Below are 19991 nucleotides of genomic sequence, written 5' to 3'. Positions count from 1 at the left end.
CCATTACCACGTTCTTCTTGTGTCTTGTGACCTAAACTTGTGTCGTCCTGGTCAACAGTACCAAGTCCTTTGGTATGTAAAACGATCTGCAGAGGCCCAGCGCCATCAGCGCCAGAGAAGGCCTGTACTTTCGCTGCTCTTTAGCGTGTGTCCTTACACTAAGGGACTGCCCATTTCTCAAGTGTCTGTGTGTTTGACCGGTTGTTAGCTGTTCAGTTTCTGTGACAAAGTTGGAAGCTGATAAGGCTTAGTGCATCTGTCACCTTTGAAGGATCCGTATGCAGTCATTTCTGGTATGATGTGTGTCTTTTTTTTTTTTTTAAAAAAAAGGAAGTCCCTCACTGAATTTATTCAGCTACATATCTACTTTAATTAATTGTAAATTTTTTTCCTAGTGAAACATTTACAAAAGAAAAAGACAACAGATTTATTATACTCATACTTTGTATTTTCAGTATATTTTAGTTAATCCTTCTTGGAGCTAACCAACACTGGTCATCTTTCTATAATTCCAAACAATAAGTAATAATAAATAATGCCATTTAAATTTATGTTTATACTTTACTACTTATTTAATATACCAGTGGATGGTAAGTTAGTGATATAACTAACTTATTTTTCAAGTGCATAGTACAAAGGTAAAAGTTCTTTTTTATTCAGCGATACAGAGAATGCCACAATAGACAAACTCTTCTGCCACCCTACGCTCATGCTCAATGACAAGTTTAATAAACTGTTTTAATAGAATATACAAGATCTTTGGAGCACTACTAAAAGAGCAAATTTGTGAACGAGGGGCATAAGGAGAATTTTACACTGAAAGTACAAAAAGTATTTTCAGTAAAATCATAGAAGGAAATTTCCTAAATCTAGGAAAAGAGATGCCACTGCAAATGGAACACCAGTAAACAGCACCATAAAAGAAACTATCTGTGTCCTAAACATAAGATATGAAAACCTGAGAGAGAAGTGAAAGAAAGGGGCGAGGGTGTAGTGGCATGGAAAGGAGACCCTCTGAGGAGAGGGTGTGCTGGCATGGAAAGGCAGGCCCTCAGAGTGGCAGGTGACAGACCCTCAGAGGAGAGGGTGTGGTGGCATGGAAAGGAGACCCTCGGAGTGGCAGGTGGCTTTCTTTTTTCCAGAGTTTAAAAATTAAAGGTTGCAGGCCTCAAGGCCTCCCAGCCCTACCTTGTATGCCCACTGCCCCGTGCAGCCTAGATGGTGAAGCTAGAGTAGTTACCCTTCCCCCACCTTGAGCAGTCACCGCTTCTGCCCTCCTGCCTACCATGACCAACCTGGAAAGCAAGAGGATGTACAGTTCCTCCATACCCGGGGCAGTCACACAGCTTCCACCTGCACCCCCAGCTCATGAAGCTAGAGGCCACCCCAGCACACTCTTCCACAACTGCTCATGAGGTGAGAGGATATATAGCACTGCCCCATGGTACACTGATGAGGCAGAGACTGTGCCTTGGTCCTTCCCGAGTAAGAGCACCTTCAGTTACCTCATCAAATCAGTCTGCATCCTCTTATATTCAAAACACGAAATAGCCCAGAATACTGAGAGTGGATTTAAAGAAAAGGGGGAGTGGGGATGGAACGTGACATATAAAGGCAGACCCATCAGAATAACAGCCAATTTTTCTCCTTTTTTCGGCTTTTAAAATGTGTGCATTCCAATTATTAAAATCATTTGAGCAAAACATGACACTGTAACCGAACTGCATTTTACCAGCTGCAGGAACCTTGGGTTGTCCTGAGCGTTAATGTAGATTTCAGCACACCCCACCAGCATTTCCATTCAGCATGCATTATTTCCCCTCCCTGGCCGCCAGACTGGCAGGTGGGAGATGAAGGCCTGGCTTCCATTGTCAGCCCTTCTGATGCTTGATGTGAAAGGGGCAGCACGGTCCTTTAAGCCTGGTCCAACCTCTGCATCCTACAGAGTTGGGCTGGTTTGAATGGAAATGGCTCCCATAGACTTATTTTTGAATGTGTGGTCCCTGGTTGGTGGAATTGTTTGGGCAGGATTGGGAGGTGTGGCTTTGTTGGAGGAAGTGTGTCACTGGTGGTGAGCTTTGAGGTTTCAAAAGCCCATGCCAGGCCCAGTCTCCTCTGTCTGTCTGTCTGTCTGTCTGTCTGTCTGTCTGTCTGTCTCTCTCCCTTAGACTTAGGGATAAAAATAAACTCTCGTCCCCTTCTCTACCACCATGCATCTCTGCCTGCTGCCCTCCTCCCTGCCATGATGGTCATGGACTCAGCCTTTGAAACTGTAAGCAAGCCCCCCCCCAATTAAATTATTTCTTTTATGAGTTGCTTTGGTCGAGGAGTCTCTTCATGGCAGTAGAAAAGTAACTAAGACAAAAGTAATACCTATAAGAAGTAATGTAAGAAGGCAGTGCTTGTGAAATGTGCAGTGGATATTAGCGGTGTTTGCATTGTTAAGACTCGTCAGCTTGCTCCAGTCATTTCTTTTGAAGGTAGAGGATTTTTCTCTTTCATTTCTATCTTCTTCAGTTTCAACTTATCACATGTCTCAATTTCGACCATATAGGTTGTCAGACCTGGTTTTGGAAGGAGTGGAGCAAAGGGCATGAATGACAAGAGTTGGATCTGCTCAATAACCCTGTGGCACTGTGGAATGTCAACAGCTGAGTCTTTCATAGAAGCACTAAAATCCAAGACATGGAAGGGTGCATTTCAAGTTCTTAGAGTCACATCTGTCAACCCATGCTTGTGTATACCACTCTGTCGTACTTGAGAGAGAAGGAAAACTTTCTAACAAAAGTAGGCTAAGGCAACTCATGACTCCCGAACCAGCTCTGCAAGAGAGCGCTGGAAGGAATAAGCTAGAGTCCAACAGTAGGAGAAAGAACACAGAATGTACAAACTCATAGAGACCAAACATTTCTTTGGTCATTAAAAGGAAAGTTTAGAGTGCTCCTAGAATGGCATGAAAATGAAAACAACATATGAGATCTATGGGACACCATGAAACCTTTCCCCAAGAGGGAACCATAGAGCCCAGGAAGTGCCTGCATTTAAAATCATATCATCAACAAGCAATGTAACGATGCAATTTATAGCATCCCAAAAAGGAGAATCAGCCAAACTAAAACTAGTGAACAACAAAAAATAAATAAAATCAATGAAAAAGTAAGAATATTTCATGAAAGGAACAATTGATTCTTTGAAAAAATATACAATATTGACAAACCTTTAGCCAAAATACCCATAAGAGAGAAAAGACCTATAATAATAAAACCAGAGATGAAAAGGAGAAATGCCAACAGCTATCAGTGTGATACAAAAAGTCATAAGGACATACTCTAAAAATATATTCTACCAAATTGGGAAATCAAAGAGAAATACATGGGTTTCTAAATGTATGCCAAAGTTAAACCAAGAAGAAAAATTTTAAAAATGTATCTATAACAAGGAAGGAAAGTGAAGCAATAGTTTTAAAAAGAAATAGGACAGATTTCCTGACTAAAAACAAAACAAAATATTCAAACCCAGACAAATTTGCCTCAGAATTCTACCAGACCATTAAAGAAACTAAATGTTTCACAGATTATTCATAGAGTAGAAAAAGAAGGAACACTTCCAAATCCTTTTTATGAAGCTAGCGTTGCACTGACAGCTAATTAGATAAAGACGCAGACTAATGCCTCTGATGAACATAGATCCAGAATTCTCCACAATCTACCTGCACAGCCTTATGCCAGTTCTCACAAGTGTTGCTGTGATGTTCACATGCATACATACATGAAATGGATATAGTACAAAATACCTGCAAACTGATTTCAAGAACACTTAAAAAAAATCCTTCATTCCAGTCAAGTTGGCTTCATTCTAGAGATACTGGGATGATTCAACAAAGCCAGAGTAGTAAGAACAGCATGGTGCTGGCACAAAAACAAACACAGATCAAGAAAACAGAATATAGGACCCAGAAACAGGGCCATGCAACTATACAGACCTTTTTTGTTGTTGTTGTTGTTTGTCCTTTTAAGGAGAAAAGAATGTCATGGGCAAATGGTGCTGGAAACAGTGGCTATCCGCATGTAGAGTGAAGCCTGCACAAATCCCAACTCCGGTGTCGCAGGAAATAAGTCTAACAGTTGAAAAATGGAACCTCGTGAAACTTAAAGGTTTCTATATAGCAAAGAGAAGAGAATCTACAGATGTCAGGAAATTTCTGCGAGCTTTCATCTTCAGAGACTCAATATCTAGAATATAAAGAATGGCTAAGAAGGCAGCACAGTTTGTGAGCTAGAGAACTGAACGCACTGTCCTCCAAGGAGAAATACCAGTGGCTAATAAATGCATTTAAGGATGTCCAACATAGTTAGCCATTGAGGAAGTGGAAATTAGAACTGACTGGGGATTTCCTTCGCCCCCTTCAGATGGCTGTTATTAAAGAATCAGATAACAGATGCTGGCGAGGATATGGGAAAAGAAGGGTCCGCATTCTCTGTTATGGGATCATAGTGCAGCCACTATAACGCTCAATATGAGAGTACAGCATAAAAATAAAATAATAACAAAAAAACACATTTCTATTCTGAGTCATTTTGGGGGGAATCCGAAAAATAGATGCACTCCCCATCTTTAAAGATGATTTTCCTGAGTTCCTATATAGAGTAGTTTAAACTGCACATGATCTTTTTTTTTTTTTTTGGAATTCTCTTTTTCTTTTTTCTAGCATAATATTTTTATTGATTTTTTTTTTTGAATTTCACACAGTGCACTCCAATCACATTCACTTCCCATTCTTCCCAGGTCCCCACCCTCAAACCCTTGTGCCCTTTCTGCAAAAAGGAAAAAAAATACACCAACTCCAATTTACTCATTTACCAGCTCCCATATACTCCTTAGAGCATTAGTGGCCAACCCCTTAAAGAAAACTCAGTCCTTCCCCACCCCCACCTCGGCCCAAAGCCATCAGCTGTGAAGAGCTATACTTCAGCATCATCACAGTTTTAAAGAACTCTTTAATGGCTTCCTGTCTGAACTATTGGGGGTGGGGGCAGGTGGAGGGAGAGGCAGCCACAGAAGCCTTCAATGTCTCTCGTTCTCAATTATGAGTGTGTAGCCGTCAGTACCACTGCAAAAGAAGCATTCCTATAACAGCAGCACATGGCTTCTGGAGGCAGCACAAACCGTGGACGCAAACAAGGCTTTCAACTGCAGCATAGACCACAGACATCAACATGGCTTTTGGCGGCATCACCATCTACAGACACCAACATAGCCCTCAACAGCAGCATGGACTCTGGACATCAACATGGAGCCCAGGCCACAGACATCCACAAGTCCTCTGGCGGAGACATGCACCATGATCATCAACATGGTCTCAGGTGGCAGCAAAGATTACAGACGTCAACATGGCCTCTATCAGGAACATGGGTCCCTCGGCAGCATGGACCACAGGCCTGCATCAACATGGCCTGCAGAGGCAGCATGGGCCATAGACACTAGCATGGCCCCGGGATGCACAGTGGACCATGAACACCAGCTTGGCCTCTGGCAGCAGCACAGACCGTGAAGGTCTTTGAAGGGTGCTTAATCCAGAGAGTGAACCATGCTTCATCTCAGATGTCTTGTTGCTCGGAGCCAGGGTGATCATGTGGCTGGGCAGTGCATTCAGGGCCAGATCCTGCATGGGCTGCAGGCAGCTACACTCCACCGCTGCTGGTACCACTCAGCATCATCCACAGCCACTTTGTCTGCTGCACACACTGCTCCGCCCTGCCCTCTCTCCTACCTCTCCAGTGCGCATTCACCCATCAGAGTAGCGCTGCAGACTGCTGTGCGTCACACAGTGTCACCGTGTAGATGGTTTCTGCCCATACATCTTTGCATGCAAATACTTACTGCAATGAGTCATTGGTCTGGTTCAAGGTTTCTGGTTTTTGAAACAGACTGTCGCTGAGACCCATCTCACGTATCCTCTTGTTGTCCAGAGTCAGGGTGACCCTGTAACAGGGCAGAGTCTGGAGGCAGGTTCTGCAAGGGCCTCAGGCTGTTGCACAGCTCCCAGCCTTTAGAGCTGGCTGCTCCACTATCAGACATGACCATCATGCCTCGAACAGCAGCACCTCCAGGCAGGCTGAGTACAGGCCCCGCTCAACAATGTCGTGCTCCCCCATCCTCTGCAGTCCCCATCATATTCTCAGATTTCACAAGACCACTTTTTAAAAGCATCTTCCCATGAGACCTGTCCTTCTTAAGTTGTTCTGGTGACACTGCATCTCCCCTAACGGCCACTGTGGGTCTCTCAGGCTCTGGGATCCCTACAGTGCTGGAGACTGCTGCCATCACCATCTTGAATCGAGTCCTTGCCTGGGTTTGCTTGTTTTTTTTGTTTTTTTTTTTTAAATCTTTTCTAAATCTGGATTGAAATGGCCCAGAAGATAAAAGTCATTATTTCAAACTTTTAGGTTTCACTGATTTGGGTTTATTTGGGAATACAATTTTCAGAACTTTTTTTTTTTATTACTCTAGGTGGAAATAAACTGTTTTTGAGAGACATTTCATGATAATTTTTCTTTCATTTAGATCCAATCCTTTTTATGAGCCCAAGCCAACTTCTCCAAACAATTTGGTCACTGCGGTTCCAGAAGGGGAGGCTGGAAGGAGAGTGAAAAGAAAGGCCCCAGCCCCGCCAGCCCTCCCGGCCACGCCCGGACTCAGCGAGCGCCCGGCGGCTCCTGCAGGGAGGGAGCGTTCCACTTCTCCCAAGGTAACATCTGCTGATGTTTACTCCTCCACACAGCCTGGTTCCAAGTAATGAAAGCTATTGCTACATGATTTTTAAAGGCCATTTTGGTGATTGAAAAGTAAACCTTGGGTTTGGGGAGATGCTCATTTAGTAGTGCTGGTGTACAGGCATGAGCACTTGAGTTTGTACACAAGCTGGTGTTGGCATATTTGTGATCTCGTCGCCAGGGAGGTGGAGACAAACTGAACCCTTGGGCCTTGCTGGGCAGACAACCTAGCCTAATTGGGTGAAACTCTGTCTTAAAGACAACAGCAACAATGCAAAACAAAGTAACAAGATTAGCCTAGCATGGTGGCACACCTTTAATCCTAGCACTTTGGAGGCAGAGGCAAGTGGATCTCTGAGTTCATAGGCAGCCAGAGGTATATAGTAAGACCATCTCTCATACATAAGAAGAATAAAATAAAAAAATATATATATAAAAAAAGAAGAATAAGATAGTATACAGCACCAGAAGACTACATTCAAGGTTATTCTCTGACTTTCATATATGTGAATATACACGTGTGTACACACTCTGGTACGCACACACACATCACCCCACATGAACAAGCTCACACATGTACACATATAAACAGTAAATGAATAAATGTAAAATTCAGGTAAATTTATTATACTTCACAGTTGTGTGTTTGTAAGCTGATGGTTTTGATTATGCATTGTATACTGTTTTGCTTGTTTGTCTAATGAGCTTGTGACTGAGCTAGTCTGTAAGTAGAATTGGGTCTTTGAAGAAGGAGACTTGAAAGCACCCTCGCACGAGTAGCCTATACTAATCTAAAGGAAGGAGAAGAAACCACCCACGTCAGATGTACTATAAATAGGGTTTCATTAAAGTAATTGCTTTGTTGAAGAATTTCAACCTTGTTCCTTTTACTTATGCTAGAATATACTGTCTCTCTTGAGGAAATTTTATGTACATTAACTACATGGAAGTGTAAAACACTGTTGGAGCAATATATAAAACAGTTTGCTTAGAAATAATATGGTATCCTTCATGTGTAAGGTAGAAAGTTAGTTGGCAAATTTTTCCAGGTTAACTTTTGTCCATGGATATTTGTATTGTTGTTATTGTATTAACTAATTGTCTTAGATTGTTATGCAAAAAACAAGATAGATATGATCCCAGAGATAAAATGCAAGGTGCCAGTAGAGACAAGAGTAGACTTGGCATTTTCACCAGCGGGGTGTGTGGGACCGTGATCATTTAAGGTGTCTGGCTAGGACAGCACCACTCTCGTGGCGTGTGTGTGGCCACCTGTTCCTTAGCCTTGATTTGCCTTGGACATGTACACAGGGTAAATAATGTACCACCCCCGACAGACAAAGACTAGAACATAGAATATACATGTTGAAATTGTGCGGAGGTGCATGAATGTAATTTTGTCCTTAGGAGACAGTGAGTTCGAAGCCAGCCTGAGCTACATGAGGTCTTTTCAGCATAAGTAAGATAACCCAAAGGTACTGAAGCTGAAAGATCTGTTAATTTTCAGACCATAAGCTGTACTAGTGAGAGAATTGAGAGATCACCTGAAAGCCTCACTGGCACATAGAACTATCAATTTCAACACATATTTGGACATGCATACTGTGTGGCTCAGAGAGGGCAGGACAGGAGACGCCTGTGGCACAAAGCTTGGAGACTTCCTGTCAGAGCACTGCGTGTGTAAACTTGCCCTCTGCGTCACCATGTGTGACCGCCTCCTGTAATCTTACTCCAGGCTCCGGGTTAACCTGCCTCCCTCCTAGTCCTGGAGCATGACTGGGACATGATCTGGTTTTGGTTTGACTACATTAAGTTTTTGGCATAGGGGCTCAACCGTGTAGCTCAGGCTGGCTTTGAACTCATGACCCTCCTACTTCAGCCTCCTGGTTGCTAGGTTATAGGCAGGTGCCACCATATCTAGCTCCAGATAATTGTGCCTCAGTGCTAATACATCCCTACAGTCTCAAAGAACCAGCAACCTGGCATCAAGAACATCATTGAGAATTTTCTCACTGAGTTTAATAGAAAGATAAAAATGCTAATTTTTTTAAAGAAGCCCCAGGAGAAATACAATGTGTAAATTGTGATATTTGGAAAGTTGCTCTTTTAGATCAACTAAAGTAACCAAACTAAGATCCTTAAAGTTTCCCAGCTAGTGAAGATTAAGTTACTGTTTTCTCTTTATATACAAAAATTCCCTGTACAGAAAAAGCATATGAATAAGGTAAAGCATTATTACTATGGGTTTCAGTGATAAATGACAAATTCAGTACCTTTATAAAGATTGAGCTAACAAGAAGGGACAAATGGCACTAATTCTGTGTGGCATGACAATTTTAGGGTGCACTATTGGTGATAAATGTAAAAGTATCAGAGATGAGCTTATTCTTTATTACATGAGGAAGAGGACTGTATCTGCAGCAGTTTCGTGGAGTTGCATAAACAATGACATTGCCCTTTTCAACTCCTAACGTTGATAAATTACTCTGTAATATAACAAGCACACCAAACAAAAGATGCAGAGTGCTCAGCAGGTCCCAACCTTGGGTGAGTCAAAAGAGGAAGCACAGCTACAAAACTTAAGGTGCAGGAAACTTTGAAGGTCATGAAAGTACAAACTTGACAGATGAACAAACTAAGAGTTAGCAGTCATAAAATTTAGTAGTACATACTTCATTCTTAAAGAAATGTTCATTCTGCTGTCTTTCATGGACCTAAAAATGAGTGATTACTTTGATTTCACAAAGAAAAAAAAAGTTTAAAAATCTTCGCCATCAAAGAACAAGATTCTTGCCTATTTATCAACTGTAATGCGCCCTAAAGGGTTCCTGCCTCCAGAAGTAGTGCTCGCTCTCACTTGACCATGTGTTTTTTAGTTGGGAACATGAAACTTTATAGTAACAAAAGAGTACTTGAAACAAGTATTAAATCATAAAGAGTGATTTGATTGATCATTGACAAATGAAAGAGGCAGTCATCACAGAAAGTGATGGCGTGAGTTAAAATACTAATTTTATTTGGCTCTAGATGAATAACAAGGCCTTTATTATATAGTAACCTTTCTGTATGTTTGATTTTAAAATTTGTGAAAAGTATAACAATTTCAGAATAGGAAGGAGTTCTTCAAGGTAGAGAAAGGGCCCTTAAGTTGTGGGAGCTGATGGTGTAGCTGGAGAGGTGACTCATCAGAGCCTGTGGCCTGCAGTCACTGAGCGTGGCAGGTGCTGACCAGCAGGCACCTTTACACCGCACATGAAAGATTTTCTTTAGAATTCAAGGTGAAAACTTGAGGTAGAAATTTTAGGAGAAAAAATAAAAAGAAATCAAGGTAGAGTCAGGGCATGCATCCTCTGTATAGGCTTATACATATGAGGACAGGTTAGGAAAGTATTTATCAAAGAAATAGAATTTTCTCTCTGGAGAAAGACTTGAGGCTTTAGATAGGTATATATTGAGACAAAGTGAATAGAGTTGAGATTTCAATCTAGACATTCTAAATAATGTGTTTGACTTTCAAAGGCATGCATATTACTATAAGAAAAAAATTTAATAGCTTTCATAACATTAAATTCTGAAAACAGGCAAGAATATTTACAGAAAAAGTATCTGAAGGGATTTAAAACATCAAATATATTAAAATTCATGAATTAATGGTAGTATAAAATTGCCCTTGATAGTTAATAGGACCTTAGCTCATTTGCCATATTAATAATTAAAGGAAAATACTGAGCTATTTTTCCTGATTTTCCTTTGTTAACTGTATTTCAAGATAATTAAGTAATTCATGAAGGAAAGTTTTTTTTCAATACAAGAATTCTGACTATGAAATACAGAAAGAAATTATTTCATTAGAAAACATACTCCTTCATAATTCCTCATGAAGTAGTATATCTAACACTAATTGGCATGGCTGTTAAACCTATCAGGCTAAAATTTTATAAAACATACTAATGAAATCAGGCTGCCAGTAGGCAACCATAATGATCAGTCTTAATACCATTAAGAATTGGACAGCCAGTCTGACCATGACAGGCAGTACATGAACAACCTGGAAGTATTCTTGCCAGAGGATTTAACTAGGATTTAGACGAGCTGCTGGCTGCGGTAACTAGCTGCCAGTTTACAAGAAATGCTGGTGAGGAGAGAAGAACACAGTGCAGAATGGAGGCTCCTACAGGAGAGTTGGATAGATTCACTCAACAGATATACAGCTTGACAAAATGAGACTGCTTGTCTCTTATAAATACATAATAAATTATTTACTATTGAAATGATAGGATTCTGAGATCTACTCTAAAATGTTGTAGAGGAAAAGTGCAGAACAGAGTTATACTTGGAAAAGAATGCCAAAAAGATTGGAAACATGTTGAGAACTTTTGAAACAGGGTGGTTTTTCATGGAAACATCCCTGGTGTATGCTGGTGTGCATGCATGTGTGTGTGTATGTGTGTGCACATGAGAGCGTTCACATAGACCGGAGAACTCAGGTCTCACATCGTTACCTGGGTTTTGGAGACTGCACTGAGCGCGTGAGCTCCCATGCAAGCACCTTTAGTCACCGAGCCATCTCAGTGCCTCCGGTTCCAGACAATCTAAGATAATAGAGAGTAGGGCAAAAATGACATTGCAGGAACAAATAACTTTTAAATGGATGAAAGATGATAGTCTCTTGATTCAATAAATAAATTCAGAAGCAGATTTATCAATAAAATCTTACAGTCTAACGGAGAGGAAGAGTGGCATGAAAGGAGCGTTGCTGACTCAGAAGAGACAGCTGGGTGTCCAGTGTAGGCGTGCAAGTGAACATTAGCAATACTAACCAATACCAATAATCTAAGGGCCATGCATTACTGAGATGGTTGATGTCAGCTGCTGCTTGGGTATTGGGTAGCTCAGTGTGTCGTGGGTGTTAGGGCAGCACTAAGCGGATAAGAACATAACATATAACTCCTATGTAGAAGAGAGAATGAAGGATAGATGATTTTAAAATGTAACAAAGAGCTCTCCAAAGGGGAGAAATGACCTAGAATTGCTGAAATATTTGGAAAAATGAAATTATGCAGCACTTTTAAACTCAGTAATTAATTCACTTATTAGTGTGAACCAAATACCTCACTAAAAATGATTGATACAGATTTTTTTAAATTCTAATTTATATACATCTAAAGCAAAGGTATATAAAAAGTTAAAAGACTTACCATATTTTGATAAAGCAATAATGTATAAAGATTCAGTTAGTAATTTTGACCTCCTAAAATACTGTATTTTATAGCTACAGAGTTTGTTTACTAAGTGTCTCTACCTTGACCTCTAAAGCAAGTATTCAGAATTAATCTTGAAATCCACTTATAGCAAAATTAGTGTTGAAATCAGTAACAAAACAGTAATTAAGACAAGCCTATCTATTTGAAATATTTACATTTTAAGTAACCTGTCGGTCAAGAATAAATTAAAACAATATGAACTGTAAATTCAACAAAAATTTTAAGTTTTACTATTTTATGTACTGCTGAGGAAAACATTTACAATCACTGTGAACTCTTGTAGTCAATTCTGCAAAGTACTTATGTTTATTTAACGTTTAAGCTTAATTCTTGTTTAGTCCTTTTTTATTATTTTAAATGATTCCTAACTTGCAAGGCTTGAAGCACAAGCCTGACATGCTTAAACTTGGAGAAAGAGTCACAGTACAGTTTGAGTTAGTGCAGCAACTGGGTAGTGTCAATTATTGTATATTCCTGTTCCTATCTATAGTCACAGCTGTTAACCAGGAGGTTAGGACACAATTTTGTCAGTAATAGGTGTTCTTTAACTGTAGAGACGGCCAAGCTGCTGTGGAACATATAAACCCTAATACCTGGATTATGAGTTGTAATCTGAGGATTAATAGTACATACACTGTGTGTTGGCTCCATTAACACCATTATCATTAATGATGTGTGGGCATTTTCTTTGCACCTGCTTGTAGCCAGATCATTTCATTAGATCTTAACCAGGAATCATTTTGTCCTTTAAAAATTTTATGATTTAAAAATTAAAGCTAGATAAAGTTTTCTAATAATGATCTTACTGAAAATGAGGCCAAACTGAAAATATTTGCAAATAAATTAATTCTTTGAGAATATAAATTTTAAAAATATAAAACTTTAATAAGTAGATTTGTGGCATTACTTTACAATAAATACAGATATATTTAAGTGTAAATTCCACAGTTAGGGTCCATTTTCATACCTAAATGGCTTTTCAAGCTCCAGAGGTAATTGTTTCGATGTGCCACATATAATTTCCAAATCCTTAGAGATTAGTGGAGTGATACGGTAGTTTCGGTAAAAGTGTTGAGGCTAGTTTTCTGGCATTGCCACCAGATGCTGCTGCAGAGTAATTCATTAGTGAATGGCTTAGCTGGCTTTCGATTCATTTTAGAAACGTAGCTGGGCTTTGCTTTTTGTCAGGAAATGTTGGCTTTTAAGTCTTTTCATCTTTATTTATTTGCTTGTTTGTTTATTCAGAGACAGGGTCTCACTGAATAACTCAGAATGTCTTAGAACATGAGATCTTCCCAGCCTAGCGTTCAGGGGCTGGGATTACACCTGTATGTAATGCCCAGCATGTATTAATGTATAGTACAGTGTCCCAAGGAAGTGACAAACAATCCACAGACTCAAGTCATCTACTTGAATGGTTCAAGATTCTCTTTCATTTAAATTGGAAAGCAGTGTATTGTCCAGCGTAGTCACAAGTTGAATTCTAGAAAGAAGGCCCTGTTCAGCTTGACTTTAGTAGAGGTTAGACATCTGGACACCCTTGTGAACTTACAGAGCCGCACAGTAAGTTAGTTTTGCTGAATGTAAATTCCATCATCGCCACTAATAGAAGCAGAGTGGGCCCTGCGCAGCACTCCTGTACAGCAACGTTTCAGAAGACTGAACATTTCCAACTGCATCGCCTTCGCCCTCCTCCTCTCCTTGTCTGTCATCAGCTTCAGCTTCACTGTGATTTTTCACGTCGTTACCTGAGGCCACGATAAGTTTATGAGAGCCACACCTTCAGAACCTGGGCTCACTCGTTTCATTTTCAGGTTCAGCCTTGCCCATCTTTGGTTTCCTTTTGATAAATAAAAACCATGATTGGATTTCAGTAGAATGAGAACTTTAAAGACAGTATGTAAAAACAGAGTGAAGAAGCTGAAGACAGGGCTATAGAGAGGAGACTTTTACAATATCCCAGGCCAGGAATCACATGAAATCATGGCATGGCGGAGTGAAGCTGGGAGCTGAGGACTTTGCTCAGTTGGTAGAGTGTCTGTCTCATGTTTGAAGATCTGAGTTTGATCCCCAGCACTGCACAAACTGACTGTGCTGCTAATCCTAACACTCAGGAAGTAGAGACAGAAAGATCAGAGTTTAAGACTGTCTAGCAAGTTCAAGGTCTACCCGAGATATGTGGAACCCTATGTCAAAACAAAATGTGGTATAGATGGAAGGAAAGAATAAATGCTATTAATAGACACCACAACTAAAGACTAGTTTGGAAGGGCTAAAGGAGAGAGTAAGAATCAAGAGTTATTCAGAAATTTCTAGTTTGAAGTTAATTGGATTGTTGAGTTTACTCATTCAAAAATCTTTTTAAGTATTGAACCATATGCTTAAAGATGTTTTATATAGTAAATTTACTACTATGAGGCTTTTACTATAACTGAAAGTTATGGTGTACTCGCAATATGCCAGTGTTGTATTAAACACTGAATATACAAGTCAGCATTTCTCACTGGTCTCTAGTGGCACATGCCTTTAATCCCAGCACTTGGGAGACAGAGGCAGGCAGATCTCAGTGAGTTCAAGGGCAGCCTGGTCTACAAAATGAGTTCCAGGATAACTAGGACTGTTATACAGAGAAACCCTGTCTTGAAAAACAAAACAAACAAGCATACAAATAAAAAGTCAGCTTTTCTAGCTCTTTATTACGATGATCAGGTGTTTTAGAAAGGCAAAGTAACATAGCTTCACAGAGTTAAACAAATGCAGCATGAACAAAAATCACACACCTGAAAATAATATTCTAACATTTCTCCTTTTTTTCTTTCTAAACAAACATGAAAAGTTTTGACTTTAACATAAGATGACTGTATACAATAACAACAATTATCAAGTAAAGATTACATCCACAGTGTACTGAATTCCAATTCTTTTGTTTCTGGTAAATTTAAAGAAAGTACTCCATCATCTATCCTATCTTAATAAATCCAAAATTTTATAGCTAACTTATTTTCTCTCATACCTAAGAAAAACTGCAACTATGACTATCTAGTCTTCAACTCCATCAGAGATACCAGAAGGATACAATATTATTTAAGTAAGAAATAAGTACATTGCAAATGACTACCAATAACTCTAGAAATAACAGAGACATCTGATTGCCTGGACAGTCACCCAAAGTTCCTCTGCAATGTTGGTACATCCATCTTCAGCATATAGGCCCATTGTATCTGGCAGACTTTTCAATGAAGGAGGAAATTTGAAAGACTGGCCTGCCTATATTGGCAAAATTTATCAATCATTTTCCTCTGTCCTACAGAATGTTTGACAGTTTCTTCTGGGAAGCAGGAACCCTGATGGACCCATCCTGCCTTGTTTAGTCCAGCAAAGTTCACTGGTCTCTTTGCTGTGTGGGTCCATTTTATACAACATACTGTCAAGCAGTGCAAGCAAGAGCAGCTTCTTGCCCAAATGGCTAATCTTGCCACAGTGACAGCAAACTCCATAAGGAGTTTCTTCTATGGCCATCATCTCTGAAGTAAATTGGTGCTGCCAGGAGAAGATGTGTCTCATTGTAATGAAAACCCCTAAATTAACAAAACATTTTAAATGCCATATTCTATAGGTCTTTAAAAGGGTTGGAGACCATCTTTCTATCAAAATATATCTCTATGTGATCTGGAAAACATACCTAGCATATCTACAAATTTGATTATTATATGACTAACTACTGATCTGTGTTTCTTGATTATCCTAAGTAATTTGTAATAATAGTTTTCAAAACCTAGAATTTTACCTTATATTTTAATAGAACTACATAGGTAAAAAAAAATCTCAAACAAGAGCAAAAATGTATATACAATATATTGTAACAAAAATGTATATACAATATATTGTAACAAAAATTACCTTAAATTTGTATCAGTATACAAAAGTCCTTTAAACGAAAGAAAAAACATATACAGTGTAACAAAATTGACTTTGAATTTGTACCCATATACCAAAGTCCATGTCAATGCAAAGTATCTGAGATTAGCAGTTGTCTTTTTATCCTGGTATTCCTATATTTCTATATCCCCTAAATTATAACAACATCCATGACCCTCAAAATAACTGAAGACCACCCACACCCCCTTTTCTCTTGGGAATGTGGGTGCCGTGTTCTCTAGACGGCTTCCTGCTGAATGTGGGCAAAGTATTTTTAGGGCCCCAGAGAGAAAATCTGAGAAATTAGCCAAGTCCTAGGAAGACCGGTTATAGCCTTTGCTGACATCACCTGTCAAGATTCAGGAGCTCGTCCTTGATCAGACCAGATCCAAGTCAGCCTGGAGCGAATCCACAGCCTCTTGTTTCCTGTGGAAACAAAAGCAAAACCGCTTCTCCAAAGCATTTGTTGTTTCCTTTTGACAAATGCATTTTTACTTTTTTAAAGTTAAGGCATTCTTAAAGTATCTAGGCTGGTTTATGTCCACAGCCCCTCTTTCAGTTCCAGGTATTTGCTGTCCTTTGCTTTTTAGCAATCAAAAACTTCAAAATCAACACAATCCTATGCAGGATCCAGACTCTCTGTGTGTCTCCCATCATTATGTGGCTTTTTTCTTTCACATTACTTTTACTGTCTCTTTAAAGACTTTACTATTATTTTTAATATCTTTCTTTCTATGACTACCTAAACCCATTTTCTTTCTTTCTTAAGCCTATGCACATTGTAAAACACACTGGAACCTGTTTAGAGGGTTTTTGTCTGGACCTCTTTTACTGCATATCTTTTAGCCTTTTGTGACCTGCATCTTCCACATACTCTAGCAGGTTGTGAAAACCAAGCCTAAAGCTTGCGGCCTGTCAGAGGTTCAATTGGGAACTGCATTACACATTCCCAGCTCTGGAAACCTGTACCTGCCACAAGCCATTAATTTTACTTAGCTTGCCATTTCTAGTTTCTAGTTAGTGCTGCAGGAGCCATATACTTTTTTATCTCCAGCTTTCTCGGGCCCTAGATAGATATTTAAGCCCCACATTGGGCACCGAGATATTGTGTGTTTTACTCTTTTGGTTTTTTTGGGAGGCCCACCACCTAGCTCCCAAACAAATCTCAAGGGGAGACTTATTCTTAGTTATATATGCCCGGCTTTAGCTAGGCTTGTTTCATGACAGCTTTCCTTAACTTAAATTATCCCAACTGCCTTTGCCTCTAGGCTTTATCTTCCTCTATTTCTGTCTACCTTTCTTTCCTTCTTACTCTGTGACTGGCTGGGGGACTGACCCCTGATGTCCTCCTTTCCTTGTTCTCTTGCTCTTCCTAGGTTATTTTCTTCTGTTTACACTCTCTGCCTGCTAGCTCCGCCTATCCTTGTTCCACATCATTTTATTTTCCAAAATGAAACTCTTACTTTTCCTTCCAGACTTGATAGTCTTCTCTGATTTTTCTCAATTCTTAACAAAGTCACTGTCATTTATCCAGGTTCCTGTTCAAATAAAGAATCTGAGGCAAAGTTTGGTAATTCCTTTTATTACAGGTAAATGTGTTTCATTTCTGGCAATTAGAAATTTTAATACAGATCCACCAGACAGTCATTTTCTGTCTCGGTCAATTTTCTGGTGCTGTATAAAATGCCCCGACAGAAGTGCTATAGAAGGGAAAAGGGTGACTTTAGCACATAGTTTGAGTGCACAGTCAGCTAAGGAAGGGAAGTCTGGTCACAGGAGCTTGAGGCAACTGGTCAGAAAGCATCCAGTAAGGAAGCAGAGCCAGTGACTGCTCCTGCTCCGCCAGCTTTCTCCACTGGGCGCAGGCCAGGACCCAGTTGTAGGTAATGGCGCCACACACATGCAGAGTGGTTCTTTGTACCTCATTTAACCTATCAAGACATCTTGAAGGCATGTCCAGAGGCTAACCTAATCGTGTAATCCTTCACAGCTATGCCTAAACCTCCTGGACCATACCAGATACTGTCAAGTAGACAGTCAACACTAACTACACTTGAAAAACAAAAACAAACAAAAAACAAGCAGCAACAATAACAAGAGACTCTTATTTAAAATAGATATTGGGAGGCTTTAAAGTAATAGTGTTCAGTATATTTGGGGATCCTGTAATTCACTGAGTAATAGATCGAAACTTAAGGACCAGATAACTCAGTCTGCTATGCTACTACCAAAACAAGAAATATGAAAGAGTGAGGCTAGAAATTTCCTCAACAGTTGTTTATTCAGAAAATGTAATTCAGTGAGCAAAGCAGATGTACATGGGACAATTCACTTTACATTTTCACCATCTTGAAATTCTCTAAAAGTGCCTAGGATTTTGTGTATCTGAGTTTGGGAGTTTATAATAAAATATACTGATAAAAGAGTATCAGCTTATGATTGACCACATGTTTTAGTCCCAACACAAGCTATGTTTTAAAATGTCTTTTTGAGAAATACGTTCTTTGTACTGCATCACTTTACATAGTCAACTGCAGCAAGGTACTGTTACTTGCAGCTCTGGCTTAATACAGCGGCCTGGTTTCCCAGAGTCCCACCTTTCATGTACGGCCAACAGCACAGGGTCTTAGAGAAGGATTTCTTTTCCTACAAAGCCATAGAAATAACAGTAGACTTGCCTTGGTTTTGTGAAACTAATTGAGTGTACCCATCTTAAGTCAGCAGGCATCATTTTTAATCTGGACATAAGTATGTACAAGTAAATGTTTCCTTATTTAAGTCGTAGTGAGTTATGGGCATTTAAAAAACAATTATCTTCACCTCATAAATCTTCATAGTTAAGTTCCTACTTTAATCTTCCTGTTAATATCTTCTAGTTTGTGTCAGAAATATATGGGTGGCAATAAATTATAGGTTTAAGCTATGTTTAATGTAGAGAAAAGGGCCAGTGGCATAAGCAGTTCATAATCAGATCTGTTCAAAACCCATTTTTTTTTGGAATTGAGAACTTCCTTCTTTAGTTGAATTCAATAGCATTTTAGTTGAATACAATAGTTCTTTTGGAAGATTCATAGATTTAAAAGAATTAGAGATACCATCCTATAGAGGAATATCAGCAATATCTGAGGTGATCATAGTTTGCAGGTGATTAGTAGCATAAACACCAGCGCTTAATTTAGCAAGCAAGAAAGGGTAGAACCTTACCAAGAGCCTGGCTCATCGTAGTTGTCATGCTGTCTACCAACTCTGTGATGGACGTTCGCTGCATGGCATCAAGACAAGTCCAGTGGTACGATTTCTCAGACAGTGGGAGCATTTTAGTCGTGATTTATAGCAGCATTTTAAACCTTTTCTTTTAAGTGTGCTTCTCTGTTGGTTCCTCCATTTACTGAGCTCAGGATGATTCCTGCCTGACTATTGCTAAATATAGGGAAAAGTCACACATTTTCCACAACTAAAAAAAGTATATTTAGCCCAATTTGTACCTTGGGACTAGGGTTGATATATTGTTCCTTCAGGGGGAACTTGCCTTTGGGTAGAAGGAGAAAAAGAAAAAGAAAACAAAATAGTTTCTAAAATATAAAAAATTTGGAAGGAGAGGAATAAAGCCAGTGGAACCTGTAGTTTCCTTGGGATTCTGTTGAAATTATCTTCAGTTTTTAAGGCATTGTTCTTTAAGTAAGCTGTTTCTTGGCTTTTTTCCATTTTATATCACAAAGACATAGTTTTAAAAAAGACACACTCAGAAATATGGGTATTGAATGCATACCATTAAGAAGGAATCACCACTAGATGATATTTAAAAAGGCTAATTTTTTTCTCAGTTATCTTATTTGTTTTACTTGGGACCAAAGTACTTGAAGCTATGATTTTCAAAAGCTTTTTTATTTAGTTCTGAATAAAAAATAATAAATGATGTCTCCAAAATAACAGTATGTGTGATAAGATCATGGTTCATTTCTGGCTGATATATGTAAAATGATTTCAAGCACTTATTATGGAAAAATCACCTTCCACATTATATTTTGCTTAATTG

The 19991-nt window shown here is 39.3% G+C and overlaps 1 protein-coding gene across 8 annotated transcripts in view; it reads left to right on the top strand.

Moving 5' to 3' along the window:
• Ehbp1 (EH domain binding protein 1) overlaps positions 1-19991 on the top strand; it is a 250966-nt gene that overhangs the window by 130167 nt on the left and 100808 nt on the right. For all 8 annotated transcript variants that reach the window (XM_038320910.2, XM_038320899.2, XM_042054614.1 and 5 more), the window contains one exon: positions 6565-6748. In XM_038320910.2, the coding sequence (XP_038176838.1) occupies positions 6565-6748 (184 nt within the window). The remainder of the gene's footprint in view (positions 1-6564; positions 6749-19991) is intronic.

The sequence above is a fragment of the Arvicola amphibius genome, chromosome 1 (genome assembly GCF_903992535.2).
Source record: "Arvicola amphibius chromosome 1, mArvAmp1.2, whole genome shotgun sequence".
NCBI lineage: Eukaryota > Metazoa > Chordata > Mammalia > Rodentia > Cricetidae > Arvicola > Arvicola amphibius.
This window is presented reverse-complemented; position numbering and strand designations above follow the sequence as displayed.